The following is a 15,806-nucleotide window of genomic DNA, read 5'->3' on the forward strand; positions in this document are numbered from 1 at the left end:
TTTCTTTTTTGCTTTTTTCATCTCTATACTCTCGTTCGGGTAATTTATAAACCTCAAAATGTCTTGTTAACACATTCGTATAATTCAACTTCGGTGTGGTCTTCCATTTTGTATTTATCTTCGCTTGGCCCCGGAGCTCACTGGAAGCTAAGGCCAAAGGGAGGCCGCACGCAGTTTCACACACAAATTGAGATTGGGGCGGAGAATCATCATTATCGTTACAACAAACGGCTCGACCAAGGCCTTAATGGTTCGGCCGTGAATGGGATTAAGTATTGAGGGGACAGGAAAGTCGACGGCGGATGATGATCATGAGATAGCACTCTTTGGAACCTGATTCCGACCATTCAAGTAGTAAACTAATGACACGGAACGCACGGGGGAAAAAGTTGAGGGGTCATTGAGTCTATTATGTAGCAGCAACTTTGCCCTGGACATCATCATCAGGCGTCCGGCTTAAGCGAGATGGACCTTGGAGCCTGACATGTGGCCTGGGAGACAACTCATTACTGCTGATGATGGTAGCGCACTTATTACGGTTTTTCAAGAAATGGCTCCCGGAAGGCACTCCGAGGGTTGGGGTCACCTAAAGGTTAACGCCGGACGGTAATGCACTTTAATGGATAAAATCTACCGTGGAAAGAGACCTCCCAGTAAGTCAATTACGGCGATGCATCGAAGAATCTAACGAAAAGAATGAGTTACTCAATCTAAGGAAGCATTTCAACAATTTTAACGGTAAGCAGATTATAAGAATCGCGGTTATCTGAAATGGTAATTGAGATTGTTTAACGACAAATTTGGAAACAGCCTCAAAGAAATAAAGAAAACGCCTAAAGCCTTTTTTAAATTTTTATGTCGATTAATTGAATCACAATTTTAATTCTGAAATCTAAAATCTGAATCTGAAATCTGAATATGAAATCTGAATCTGAAATCTGAAATCTGAATCTGAAATCTGAAATCTGAATCTGAAATCTGAATCTGAAATCTGAATCTGAAATCTGAATCTGAAATCTGAATCTGAAATCTGAATCTGAAATTTGAATCTGAAATCTGAATCTGAAATCTGAATCTGAAATCTGAATCTGAAATCTGAATCTGAAATCTGAATCTGAAATCTGAATCTGAAATCTGAATCTGAAATCTGAATCTGAAATCTGAATCTGAAATCTGAATCTGAAATCTGAATCTGAAATCTGAATCTGAAATCTGAATCTGAAATCTGAATCTGAAATCTGAATCTGAAATCTGAATCTGAAATCTGAATCTGAAATCTGAATCTGAAATCTGAATCTGAAATCTGAATCTGAAATCTGAATCTGAAATCTGAATCTGAAATCTGAATCTGAAATCTGAATCTGAAATCTGAAATCTGAATCTGAAATCTGAATCTGAAATCTGAATCTGAAATCTGAATCTGAAATCTGAATCTGAAATCTGAATCTGAAATCTGAATCTGAAATCTGAATCTGAAATCTGAATCTGAAATCTGAATCTGAAATCTGAATCTGAAATCTGAAATCTGAATCTGAAATCTGAATCTGAAATCTGAATCTGAAATCTGAATCTGAAATCTGAAATCTGAATCTGAAATCTGAATCTGAAATCTGAATCTGAAATCTGAATCTGAAATCTGAATCTGAAATCTGAATCTGAAATCTGAATCTGAAATCTGAATCTGAAATCTGAATCTGAAATCTGAATCTGAAATCTGAAATCTGAATCTGAAATCTGAATCTGAAATCTGAATCTGAAATCTGAATCTGAAATCTGAATCTAATAACTGAATCTGAATCTGAAATCTGAATTCTGACACCTGAGTTCAGAAAAATGAATTTTTTTTATTCATTTTATGAAAGCGTTTCGATCCTAGAAAAAAATTTCAATTTAAATTTCCATTCAGAATCTAGAATCAAATTTTTCTTTTCAATCTAGCCCACAGTCTTGTTTGCAAGTTTTGCATGGTTTATTGCGTGCAACTTCTTATTCCAATAAGATTTTAGAATCCATCTCCAAACAGCTGTTCGGAAAATACAACAAAAAGAAGAAATGTCAACAGAAAATCGCCCATCAGTCGTCATTCGCGCAGAAAAATGGAGAAGTGCTGTGAAAATCGTTTATTTTCTGCACCGAACCGGCTCGGATCGGAACGAAAAGTTGTGCAATAGGAACCGGAAGTGTGGCGGATCGTTTTGTTTCGGTTTTCGAAAGCGGGATCCCCCGAATAATCCGATAAAAGTAAATTCTAGTTTGGATGCGTCATAGCCCGTCAGTGGGACCAAAATATTTTCGTTTTTGCTTGTGGAGGGACGAGAACGAGTTTTTTGTTTGCTTTGCCGTGGTTGCGGAAAATTGAACTTTGCTTGCGTGGGTGGGTTTTGGGAATCAAAACAGAAACGTAGTTTTTCCTCGATTTATCAATGGTTTCGAGTCGACTGGATTGAAATGAGACGAACACAGATTCTGTGAAATCGGAAAATTAGTATCCTGGTCTGTGAGCATTGTAAAGAAAGAATTTCCAAGCGAAATGTTTGGAAAAACGAACGAAACGAAAAAGGAGAGCTTTCTGGAGCAAACAAAAGCTGCCAGGGAAGAACGAGCTAATGAAAGGGCTTTGGAGGAGAAGCGCGACAGGGCAATCGTCCTGCTACAGCGATGCATTCGCGGATGGATGGCCAGAGTGCGGTTCCGACGAATGATTCTGTAAGAAGCCTAATTTAAAGTAATTATTCTTAACTTTAATTTTATAATACTTTTTAGCGAGGAGTTTGACGACCTTCTTCCACCGGTTACAAATCCGGCCAAAGATATCGAGCTGAAATCCAGTCTACAAATCTACCATGCAGCCTCCCACTTCCTGCTGCTGTGGAAATCTGCCAACGCATCTACCAACCCAGCTAACCAGGATCGGCTAGAGAGACTCTGCAGATATCTTATCGCCAGCTTAGAGTCAGATTCACCGAAGACGAGCTACATCGGAGTTGCTCTGAACAAAGACTACAGCCTAGCTTGGATAAGGCACATTAAAAAGCTGCTCTTCCGTTGCTGCAACGTTATTGAGCAGCTGAAACCGGAAGCCCATAGCGATAGCGTTTCATTGGCACTGTATTTGCACACCCTAGTCGCTTTCACATCGATTAACAGTTGGGTACTTTTGAGGAATAAATCCCTAGTAGGATTAAAACCAGGAATGCTACAACTATGCAGCAACATTATGGGTGATTTGGTTCAAAAAGGCTTCTACCTTACCCTGAGGAACGTTCTTGTAAAAGGCACCTGCCGAACAGTCATCACCCTGAAACCGATCTCACTTACAGCCATAATGACGCTTTCTGTGAGACCCCTTATATCCAGTAGCTTTAGCGAAAACCTCATGTCCCAATTCCTCGTTCAAATCCTCTCGGTCCCCGGCATCATCTTCCAGCTGGAGCAGTTTACACAAGAGTGTCTTAACAATCTGCAAACGCATCATATCCTAGAAAAATCCCTGGATCTCCTCGGTATCGACGCTTCTATGAAATACGTAGTCAATACTCTCCAAAACAGTCATATCCTCGCGCTGCTAGCCAACATAGTGCATCTATACTATCTGGAACCGCCGGAAAACGCTTCCAAACTGGCTTACCCAACATTCACCTTTGTCGTAACCCAACTCCTAAATGGAATCCTCAGCAGCGTGGGTCACTCCGGTGGTGCTTTTTCCCAGTGGCATGAACTTCTCGGGTGGTTCACCCCCGGTAAAGAGAGACTTCAAAACGAAAATCTTTCCCTCATCAAAAAGCAGATTCACCTCCTATGGAACCATAGAATTGTTAAACTCCTACTCGGAGATAATCTAAAGGATCTTTCCGTTGGGTACGAAGCCATCGAGTATACCATTCCGAGTGGGCCGTTCAGCACTGGGAATTTGCTGAAACGAGCGCTGACCTTTGAGAGGAGCTCGATCAAGGGGGTGGTGGCGTCGACGGGTGGGGAAAAACGAAGTAGCAGCAAGACGTTCCGGAAGATTGGCTGCGCCGATATATCGCGGGTGGCGCTCACTTGTGCCATCTATCATTCGGCGTTGCATGCGTTGTCGCAGCTGAGGTTGGATATTCTTTCTGGTAAGTTTTTGAAGATATATTCTACGTTCATTCTCTGAAGCCACCACTTTCCGTAGTATTAGGTAGTACTTACTTTTCCAAAACATACTGGTTACAGTCTGAAGAACTTAACTCATTCCTTAAGGGATTTTTTTTTCTGAAGGCACCCTGATATGTAAGCTCGTGCTTTGTCTAATTCGGAAAAACTTGTCTGTATTATCAGTTGTCTTCATTAGGGGAAATTGTCGGAAAAAATTAATGCGATTAGATGTGTCAATAAATTTATGGAGGAGCGAGTTAATTTAAGTCATTTCGATACGGTTAATGATTTACGTTTGTTTCTTCAAGGTCTCTGCTACAACGACACCGTTCTGCACGACCTGTGGCTGCTGTTCGGATCCCTCGGTCCAAGTTGCGGTTTGAAAGGCTTCATCGAGCTGCTACAGGTCAATCAGGTCAACTACGAACCCCCGCTGCTGATGTTATCCCTCTTTTGCGACTGTATGACTCATTACGTGACGTAAGTTGTTTTATCCTTTGGTTTTCTAGTCTTTAAAACTGATAACATTTTGGAATTCCTCCAGAATTCTCGACGACCTGGAAATGTACGAGCAGCAGTCCCCGTTTAGTCTGAACGACTACATCGCCCTGTCACACTTTCTGAACACATTCCTTTACCGAACCATTCAGGATCAGATCTTCGACATCAAAACCGTCACCAGTGCCCCTCTGTTTGTGTCAATCCACACGCTACTCCTGTGCCTGTATCGCCGTGACTGTCGAAGGCAGTTCGCTCCGCAAAACCACTGGCTCATTCGGGACATCCGACCCTCACATTTCCTAACCGACTTGGAGAAGGGGAAGAAGCATACGCAGATTTTGTTGCAGAAAATGCCTCACATTATACCGCACGAGGATCGGGTTCAGTTGTTCCGGAAGTTCGTTCAGAACGAGAAGGCTGTTTTGGGTTTGACCGAGTCAGCTTGTGCTTCCCCTAGTTCCGCACTGGTTACGGTTCATCGGGATCGTATAGTTGAGGATGGCTATCGACAGCTGGCAGCACTGCCTCCTCACGCTTTGAAAGGTGTCATAAGGGTACGTTTCATCAACCAACAAGGTCTGGACGAGGCAGGAATCGATCAGGATGGTGTGTTTAAAGAATTCTTGGAAGAAACTATAAAAAGGGTGTTCGACCCCTCGTTGAATCTGTTCAAAACTACGACCGAACAGCGGCTGTATCCTTCGCCGACCTCTCACATGCAGGAGAATCATCTGCAGCTGTTTGAGTTTGTTGGCCGCATGCTGGGAAAAGCCGTTTATGAGGGAATCGTCGTAGATGTTCCGTTTGCTTCGTTCTTTCTGTCCCAGGTGCTGGGACAGACGCAACAGGCTTTGTACAGCTGCATGGACGAGCTTCCGTCGTTGGACAAAGAACTTTATCGAAGTTTAACTTTCATAAAACACTATCAGGGCGATGTGGCCGATCTCGATTTGACGTTCAGTGTAGATGAGGATGTGATGGGAAAGATCGTCACCCATGAGTTGTACCCTGGAGGGAAGGCACGTGGAGTCAACAATGATAACAAGTAAGTTTGCTTTGGAAATCTTTTTCAAGAAATTTTTACTTCATGGTTTGATCCTCTGTGTTTTTTTAGAATCAACTATATCCACTATATGGCGTATTTTCGTATGCACACACAAATCCGGGATCAAACTGCCGCCTTTATTCGAGGCTTTCGCTGTATTGTCAATCCAGATTGGTTGGCCCTCTTTTCGACACCGGAAGTAATTTAATAAAAATCCTTCGTGAAATTGAGATTTTAATCGCTTCTCCTCCATTTTAGCTGCAACGTCTCATTTCCGGTGACACGGCTCCGCTGGATTTGAAGGACCTGCGAAAGCATACGCAGTACTATGGGGGCTTCCATGATGGCCATAGGGTCGTGGGTTGGCTGTGGGACATTCTTGCTAAAGATTTCAGCGAAGAGGAGAAGAAGCTGTTTCTTAAGGTGAGTCTTGGCGGGTACTTTTTTCGCTGTGACCATCTGTTTGCTGGGTCTGATTTCGGTTTTTGGGGAAATTTGTGGTGATTTTGGTTTGTGGTGGTCACTATGTTTCAAGAAAAATAAAAGTAGACACGATACTCCGGGTTGAAAAGTTCGTTCATCCTGGAGTCATCAGTTCTTGCCATATCGCTGTTAATTACCGTTGCCTTTTTTCAGTTCGTCACCAGCTGCTCAAAGCCACCGCTACTGGGCTTCGCGCATCTGGAGCCACCGTTTTCGATTCGCTGCGTCGAGGTTGGCGACGACGAGGACATCGGCGATACGGTGGGATCGGTCATTCGGGGTTTCTTCACTATCCGCAAAAAGGATCCCCTCAATCGGCTGCCCACATCGTCGACCTGTTTCAATCTGCTGAAGCTTCCCAACTATCAGAAAAAGAGCATGCTGCGGGACAAACTCCGGTATGCCATTTCCAGCAACACCGGGTTTGAGCTTTCCTAAGAAGGTGGTGTCGTAAATATTCGGAAAAAATGTGCAACGCAATGGTTTAGCTAGTAGTTGTAGAAATCCCCGTACTGGTTTGTATTTTATTTTTATATTGTTTATGTTTTTGACCGTATGTTTTATTTATTACAATGACGAGAAGCTGAAAGTAAAACTATTTTCGGATCAAAACCAAATATTTTGAAAAAAAAAACTGAACAATAATCATGAAAAATAGAACCGAAAAAGTTTATTTGAAACGTATAATCTTTAGAAAATTCTTTTTCAACTAGCAGCTCATAGAACCTCTACCATAATATGTACACTATATTTTTCTATAAGTTTTTGAATAGTGAATAATGAAAAAAGAAACACAGAAAATAGCAAATCTTGCATGATTAATGGAGAGAAAAAAAACGCGAAAGTGTTTGTAACTGTGATAGTATGAAATATTTTTTACCGAGTCAAATTTTGACACACAAAGAATGAACATATTACGATGCCTTTAAAGTTGTCTTCTTGTCAAATTAGCACTCAAATCTATGTGAACAATATTGGTTACGTTACATTACGCTAAGTAATATGAATGTAAATTTGATAAGAAAACAACTTTAAAAGCTGATTTTGGCACTTTTGTAGGTAGCGAACAGCCACACACAAACATTCAAACATATACACGTAAACACATTCAAACGTACTTTCCTTATTTTCAAGATGAGAAATAAGTACATAAACAGAAATTCGCTACCAAAAAAAAAGAGCTGTGAATAATGAAGTGGTGAGGACAGCGATATAATGTATTGTAGCGATACACACATAAACAGAAATATAAGCATGATAGTATTCGATGTTTAATGTGAAACATAACGGCGAGTGTAGAGAGTCTGAATTTGGTGTTTACTTCCGGCAATTTAAAAATTCACCAAGGTGTATTTTACCAGATGGTGGTGCTTCGGTGCAATAAAGTGGACCGTTTTGCGGAAGTTCAATTGATAATATTCTTAGTTCTGTAGTTTTAGTTTAGCTATGTACCTCTGTACCTCCCAGTGATGATAGGTCGGCCGTCTGTGAGGTTTCATTATTTTATATCCACTACCACACTATCCTTATATCGTTCGAAGTAAATTGTATAGATGTCCAAACATGTACGTTGAATATAATAAACAAATATTTGTGAAAAAATGTGGCCCTTTTTATTGAATTGATGACAATTTGTTTGATTTTTGACAAAATTAGACGAAAGAGATCGAACGCGACTGATGTGGACAAATTTTTTTTCAACCTGGAATATCGCGTTTACATTTCACCTTAGATGTAGAGAGAAAAAGTGATTAAGGAGAGTACGTTTATAGACTGTTTTAAAAATTATAAGCACACCTAATGTTAACGGTCATTTTTAATCGTATATTTTTTTTCGAATTCTACTGGCTGCGTCCTTTTGTTTACACATTTATGTACGTACGTGATAACATAAAAAAACATTTAGTTTGTGATTACATTTCAAAATGCGTGGTCTTACTCCGGAGAAGAGAAGAAAGTATCGTGCACAAGTGGTGTACTGTGGGTGGAATCTCATTGAGAAAATTGGCTGAAGAAGAGGATGTGAGCGTCGGAGCGGTACGGAAGCTATGAAAAAATATGGTGAGCATTGAACATTTGAAGATGAACCGGGGAGTGGTCGAAAATCTGGTCCTGTAAGTCCTGCTATCGACAAAGAGGTCAGGGATGCCTACAAACAGAAACCATCGGCTTCCGCGATTTGGGCTCAAGACGTACCTGAAGCAGAAAAAAATTAAAGGAAGCCAAATCAAGCCGCTTCTGTCAAACCAAGAGTTCGGATCCTGTATGATTCAATATTTTGCAAAAGTTCTGAAATGTGTTCGTACGTGAAATTTGACTATAAAACCCTTCCTAGGCCACAATTACTTCACTGTACGCAAGGACGAGGATATCCCCGAAACGGAGAAGACGTTTTTCACCGAAAAATTTGGCAACAAGGTGATGGTGTGACAGGCAATTTGCGAGTGCGGTAAAATACACGCTAACTTTTGGCTACCCCTTAACGAATACTTTTGACCCGTTATTCAATAAGACTGGGAGAACTCCTTTTTAAGGATAAAGCCACTGTACCCTTTAAGGGGTACTCACCTTGATAACGCTTGTAGCGGATGAAAATTACCCCTTATTTGAAACGCTTGCGATTGGTGGAGGTTCGAGTATTTGCTTAAAGGAATTTTGTTCGTTAGAAAGAAATAAAACCAACAAAATAATTTTAATTTCATTTATTTCAATGCTAAAAATAAAAAAAACTATGAAAATTACCACTTTTCACGACACTTTTTTGTTAAATTTTTTATGCTGATTCTTTTCGAGGCTGGTTACGAATCGCAAGTTGATTGTCCGCTTATTTCAGTGGGCAAATCCTAAAACCAAATCGAATTTTAAGATAAAGAAATTAAATTAAAAAAAAAATACATATGTAACTTACCAGTTTATTTCCAATCCACAGCTCAATCCTTGTTTCGTTGGAGTCCAGCTGGTAAAATTATCTAAAGGAAAACAATTTCTGATTAATGTTAGCAATTTGAATATGAAATTAAAATCTTACCGAAATCTCTCTCCATAACCGCTTCATCGGACAAAGCAAAGTAACAACAGTTGAAACTTCGCAAGTTCCAAAATTACCCTTTTTCAGCGGACTTTCCTTTTCTGAAATAAGGGGTAATATTGATCCGATAAAATGACCCGTTATTTGACAGATAGTGGAGGTTCTCAATAACGGGTCAATAACGAATACTTTTGACCCGTTATTCGATAAGACTGGGAAAACTCCTTTTTAAGGATAAAGTCGCTGTACCCCTTAAGGGGTACTCAGCCTCATAACGCTTGTAGCGGATCAAAATTACCCCTTATTCCAAACGACCGGATGAAAATTACCCTTTATTCGAGACGCTTTCGTATGGTGGAAATTTTAAGAACCGCTTATGGAAAATATGTTTGCTGGGAAATAAATCACTACAAATATCATGTTTCATTTGGTTTATTAAAAAATTTTAATAAATAAAATAATTCACCATTTTTTATTTACCATTCATGTCAATCCACCGCGATTCCGGTTTCACTCATCGGCTAAAAATTTTCAACGTCCTCGTCCGGAGCTGTGCAGTTCTGAAATAATAACATGAATAATTAAAATCTCACAAAGGAAGCAAAATAATTATACAATAAAATACTTACAATCTTCTCCATCCAGCAATTTACCGAACAAATAATAACGCTTTCAATGTAACATCTAAAACTACCCCTTTGAAGCGGACTCGAGCTTTTTGAAATAAAGGGTAATATTGACCCGATAAAATGACCCGTTATTTGACAGATCGTGGAGGTTCTCAATAACGGGTCAATTTTACGCCTTTAAGGGGTAGGCAAAAGTTAGCGTGCATGTATCTAGCACGTACGTCACATCGGAATCAATAATGAACACCCAGAACTATATCAAGGAATGCCTCCAGAAGCGTTTATTGCCGATGATCAAGCAGTATGATGGACCCGTCATAATTGTCATTACGCCAACGACACACTAGGGTGGTACAAATGCCAAAAACCATGAATCCGCCAAATTGTCCCGAGACATACGACCAATCGAGACTTTTTGGGCTTTGACCAGAGCAAAGCTCTGAAAATACATAAAACCAGCTGATGACAGCGGAAAATTTAAAAAGGATTGGCCAAAAGTGGTGAAAATGGTGGGTAATTTGTTTGTGCAGAAGCTCATGAGTCATGTTCGAGGAAAAGTGCAAAGATTTTCATGAAATAAGAGTACATTGTTGGGTACGATACAAAAAATGAAACAGTCTACCAAATAAATTTAATAAAATTTAATAAAACAATAATTTTTATTAGTAGTTTTTGCCATTTTTGAAATGTTTGTATTTCTTTTTATGATTGTGGTGTTTTTTTTATTTTTTTTTGCCATTGTTATCATTATGCAGTGGTAACACAAAAAACACATTGCAAAGTGCATCGATTATATGTGGTTAAGCGCGAGTTGTGTTATAGTTATTTAACAAGCCTAATTCTTAAATGTTATCCATTTATGACCACCGGAGTTCCAAATAGCGAGACCCAGAAAGTCGTTCTTCAGCTTAAGTAAAAATTCCAAAAATTTGAGGGCTTTAATAAGGAGGCCCTGAATCCAGTCCGATCCATTGAGCTGAAATTTTGCACAAGTTAGCTTTTTTTTAGTTACGTTTTTCGTTACCAGCCAAATAACAATTTTATTGTCGGAGCAAAGTTCCACAAACAGCTCCTTTTTGTTCGTATGTTTGCACTCGAATTCGGCTACGAGGATTCTTTCGTTTATTGGTTCCTAATGTAGCAAGGCTCACGTGGCCCGGTGTGCTTAACATTAATCGCCGTTGACAAGTCACATTCTCCTCGTATGCCAAAGTAAAGCAAGTCTAGCCCGAACTGTGTCTTGTGTTCTCCAGTGTCCTGAAATCTTAAAACAGTAAAGAAAACTTTTCATCGTGTCTTTTAGTAAAAAACTATAACTTTTACAGGAACCCCTCGCAAGAATGCACCCACTGCTAAAGCGATGAGCATGACAGTTGCCGAAAGCAGCATAAATGCGTTGGTATGGGTGTATGTTGGAACAACTGGGAGAGCCATAAACAACGCCTCTCATTTGAAAACGCTCTCGCAGCATAGAACTTTTCCTCGCATTTTCCGCTCCTCACGATAGACTTTTACGCCACGCTCTCACGCACATTATCACACCAGCAGCGGATAATGTTTTGTTTGCTAACACCGTTTCATTCTAGCTAGAGCGCTTTTCCTCTCGTCTCGCGGGATGGGCGAGATGATTGCAGTCATGTGTTGGTGACCCTTTTTAGTTTATTCTTTATGCAACAACAATTTTATGTTGGTTTCCCCAATCCGATCCAGTCAGAATCAGAAAGAGAATCAGTCTCCGAGTAAATTTGGTTGAGTTTGGACGCGTCAGTGCGGTTTCTCCGTTCCCGAACAATAAAAGTACCTACAAACAACTTCCAAGCTGAAACCAACAAAAGGGGAACATATTGATACAAGTACTTCACATTTGGAACAAAAATTATTAACAAGTACTGGAAGTGTTTGGTTTCCGCTGTGAGAGGACATTGTTGTTTGCAAGGGCGTGTGTTCGTTTGAAATGTTAATTCCCTACAAGTGATTTGTATATTTAACGGAAATCGGTGGTAGGATTGTGATTGCGTTTTTTTTTGTTTAAATCTTTTTATCACATCAATTTGAGTGATAGCATAAAGCTGAAGGAAGGAAGTGTGTTGATTCCGTTCAGGAAACATACTCGCGAGTGTTTTGTGTGTTCTGCTGAGGAAAGTCCGAAATCAGTAAGACCTTCCATTTTCCTTTTTCTCATTTCCTACAACGACCAAAGAATTGCTGCTGTGTAACAGAATATACGAACTAGCTTCTGCTCTATGCGAGTTGTTGGGGTGTACCAGAGTATAGCTTTCATCACATTTCCCTTTATTCTGTGTAAAAGCCGTTTATCCATTTTGTTCTATTCGGCCAATCGGTCTGTTTGTCATTACATCTTCTTACTAGAAGAGCAAAAGTGAGAGAAACCAGAGAGTGTTCACGAGCATTAAAGAATAGAGAGAGCCCTTTTCGTGACAGCTGCTTCTACTTCACTCCCTTGAAGTGGCGTTTATGGCATTTATGTGGATTACGAGCTAAAGAAACGCACTCTCCCCGGTGAATGTGTGTGCGTGATAGAATCTCCCAACAAAAACGAAGGGGTGGTGAGCGAGCATAACTTGGAGCAGCAAGGCAGTAAACAATAACCTCCCTGGGAACTGTCAAAAAATAAAGAGGAAAAAAGCTAGCAGCAGCAGCTAAGCTCTTCTATAAAGAGACACTTAACTTAGCTGAAACTAGTTGGGGCTGGCTGAAGTGTGTTTAAGCATATTTTCAATTTTTTGTTGTCCCCAAAAAATGGTGGTGTGTCAGTGGTGATCTAACAAAGTAGCATAGCCTCGGATCGGGGCAGCAGCAGGGGTGGAAAGTGTTCAGTGCCTGGAGGGACAACCTGGGACCAGAATCCAGAACTCCCCGGATTGAGCTGACTGCGGAGACACCGTAACCAGTTAACCAAGTTAACCACAATCGAAAGATTCTCGACTACTCTTTGGTGGTGATGTTGTTGGGCTCCTGAGTTTGGATATCCCGGAAACAGCTGGAATCCAAAGCAGGAAATTTCCAAAAGTTTGCTTCCTATTTCGGTAAGTACCCAGCAAGAGTATTGTTTAGCTACGGTGTTGGAATCACTTCCAACACGCAAGCGAAGGCTTAGGTTATCCAGTGCCATCTCATGGTTACATTAATTATAGACTCTCATGACTTGCTTTACCCTGCTGATGCGAAGGTAGGGTGATAATTAACTTCTGTCAAAATTCAATAATGATTCTCATAGAAAATTGAAAAAATCGAGCAATAGATGCACAATTTTATACATTTTCTATGCCGTAAAAAACTTTATTCAATTGACGGATTGGATTAATGATATCACCTACAAACTTTTTATTGATTTTGTTATCCTATATTAACACAGTTGGGATGAAAAATTTTGTGACAATCCCCAATTTTTTTAAATAAATATTTTTATAATTTAGTTACCAGTATGCACAGTAAACGAAAATTACTGAGTTCTGTAATTTTTTTACCGAAATCCGAACATGTGTAAATCGTTAAACTGTTCGGTATTTTTTTGGGTAAAAAATAAATGAAGAATCGATTTACCGATGTTCGTTTATTTTGTACCGAAAAAAATACCGAACAGTTTAACGATTTACACATGTTAGGATTTCGGTAAAAAAATTACCGAACTCGGTAATTTTCGTTTACTGTGTGGGCTAGAATGCATCAAAATGAAAATCAAAGATTTATCTTTTCAATCTCGTTTCCATATACTGAAATGTGATTGTTTTGCATCACCAATTTGATAATTTCAAAATTTTATACATCCAAACATTTTTATGATTTCAACCAGTAGATTTTTTTGTAGTATTTTTTACCCCTAAATGTATGCAGCACCCTTATACATTTTCTTTAAAAACATTTTTGATAGAAAAAAAGTATAATTCAATTCGAACAAAACAAAAAATTACTGCAATTGCTACTTTATGCATTATGACATCACACATATATCCAAAACTTTGAATTTTTGAACGTTTCATTTGATTTTCCAATAAAAACAAAATTTGTGCTACTTACCCCTTTTTCTTAGTAGGTTGAAAATCGCATGTTTTTGTAAACTTAAAAATAACTGGTGCAACAAATAATTTTTCTGACAACATAATTTGATGTCCCATCAGCCTTAAAACTTTTGATGTACAAGGGGTATGATTAGCTGTGGACATTAAGGGTTTAGAAGCCATTGAAATTGAAAAGTTTTGCATAATGCCCCAGTTGACGGTACCTAATATTCTTGGAATTTTTAATCCTTTATATTGATTTTTTTTTATAATTTTTGAGTTTTGAACAAATTTGCTTGTTTTTTTTTTTGCTTAAAATTTTAGAAACGAATATCCAGATTTTGACAAATTTTAGATAAAACAGGCTAGAATTATCCGTGTGAGAAAATATCTATTAAACTTAGGTTAATTTAGTTTAAAATCTTTCTGAATTGTGTGATAAATTTCGCTCTGTCTTTGTTGACCAGAACCGGAACAATCCGGAAACATTTTTACCAACAGCTTTCTTAAACTTTTCTTGTCACTCTGTCTCTGTTTACGAGAGCCGGAATAATTCGATAGAAACAATCTTCCCAACCAGAAGGCCAAAGCAAAAAAAAATCAGCAGCAATAAGCCAATCTGTCCTATTCCACCAGAAAGTCAAATCGAAACGAACAATCTGTAGAAGATGCCTTAAACATCCGCGCTTCCTTAGCCAATTCCGTCTTTTTCCATCGGAAGGCCTAACCAAAAAAAACAATCAGCACAAGTTGCCTTAAAAATCTGCGCTTCCTAAGCCAATCCGACCGGAAGGCGAAATCAAAACAAACAATCTAATAAGTGTTATAAGCCTACTTGGTTGAATAAATTTGCTGAATCAAAGTAATCAGCAGCAACAGCCTTAAAAATCTGCGCTTCCTAATCCAATTCCGTCTTTTTCCACCGTAAGGCCAAGTCAAAACAAACAATCAGCAGCAACAATCTTAAAAATCTGCTCTTCCTAAGCCAATTCCGTCTTTTTCCACCGGAAGGCCAAATCAATGCAAGCAATCAACATAAGCTGCCTTAAAAATATGCGCTTCCAAAGCCAATTCCATCTTTTTTCACCGAACGGCCAAATCAATGCGAACAATCGACATAAGCTGCCTGAAAATCTGACATGTCAAAGCCAATTCCGTCTTTTTCCACCGCAAAGCCAAATCATCAAGAACAATCAGCAGCAGCCTTAAAAATCTGCGCTTCCTTAGCCAATTCCGTCTCTTTCCACCAGAAGGCCAAATCAACACACACAATCAACAGAAGCTTCCTGAAAATCTGCGCTTCCAAAGCCATTCCGTCTTTTTCCACCGGAAGGTCAAGTAAAAACAAACAATCAGCAGCAACAGTCTTAAAAATCTGCTTCCTAAGCCAAGCCATTAATCCACCGGAAGACCAAATCATAACAAACAATCAGCAGCAGTAGCCTTAAAAATCTGTGTTCCTAAAAAGCCAATTCCGTCGATTTCCACCGAAAGGCCAAATCAATGCAAACAATCAACATAAACTGCCTTAAAAATTTGCGCTTCCAAAGCCAATTCCATCTTTTTTCACCGCTAGGCCACATCGTAACAAACAATCAGCAACAGCAGCCTTAAAAATCTGCGCTCCCAATTCCGTCTATATCCACAGGAAGACCAAATCAAAATAAGCAATCAGCAGCAGCCTTAAAAATCTGTGCTTTCTAAAGCAAACCCATCTTTATCCAGGAACCGAATCAGAAAGAATTCTGTTCGCAGCAGCAGCCTTTAAAATCTGCGCTCCCTGTGCCAATCCGTCTTTCCACCGGAGGCTTAATCAAAAACAATTTTGTTCGTAGCAGCAGCCTTTAAAATATGCTCTTTCTGTCCTTATTCTACCAATAACGACATTGTCGTAATTTTACGATTCTATGAATCTCAATTCAGAGACAGACACGTCTGTCACTCAAAAGAATAGATCAATGACTGACATTGTTTTG

The 15,806-nt window shown here is 39.4% G+C and overlaps 2 protein-coding genes across 6 annotated transcripts in view; both read left to right on the forward strand.

Annotated features, from left to right (window-relative positions):
* Positions 1-2,072: 2,072 nt before the first annotated feature.
* On the forward strand, positions 2,073-7,722 carry LOC129751557 (ubiquitin-protein ligase E3B). Its single transcript, XM_055747135.1, has 7 exons — positions 2,073-2,706; positions 2,764-4,106; positions 4,434-4,605; positions 4,670-5,671; positions 5,741-5,870; positions 5,930-6,094; positions 6,308-7,722. The coding sequence occupies exons 1-7, from the start codon at positions 2,531-2,533 to the stop codon at positions 6,590-6,592; spliced, it is 3,273 nt and encodes a 1,090-aa protein (XP_055603110.1). The 5' UTR covers positions 2,073-2,530; the 3' UTR covers positions 6,593-7,722.
* Positions 7,723-11,555: 3,833 nt separating this feature from the next.
* LOC129751349 (serine/threonine-protein kinase NLK) overlaps positions 11,556-15,806 on the forward strand; it is a 306,036-nt gene continuing 301,785 nt past the window's right edge. For 3 of the 5 annotated variants that reach the window (XR_008738684.1, XM_055746794.1, XM_055746795.1), the window contains exon 1: positions 11,556-12,858. The gene's annotated coding sequence lies outside the window, so the exon portion shown is untranslated. The remainder of the gene's footprint in view (positions 12,859-15,806) is intronic. The other 2 variants (XR_008738685.1, XR_008738686.1) reach the window with 2 other exon arrangements.

The sequence above is a fragment of the Uranotaenia lowii genome, chromosome 3 (genome assembly GCF_029784155.1).
Source record: "Uranotaenia lowii strain MFRU-FL chromosome 3, ASM2978415v1, whole genome shotgun sequence".
Classification (NCBI taxonomy): domain Eukaryota; kingdom Metazoa; phylum Arthropoda; class Insecta; order Diptera; family Culicidae; genus Uranotaenia; species Uranotaenia lowii.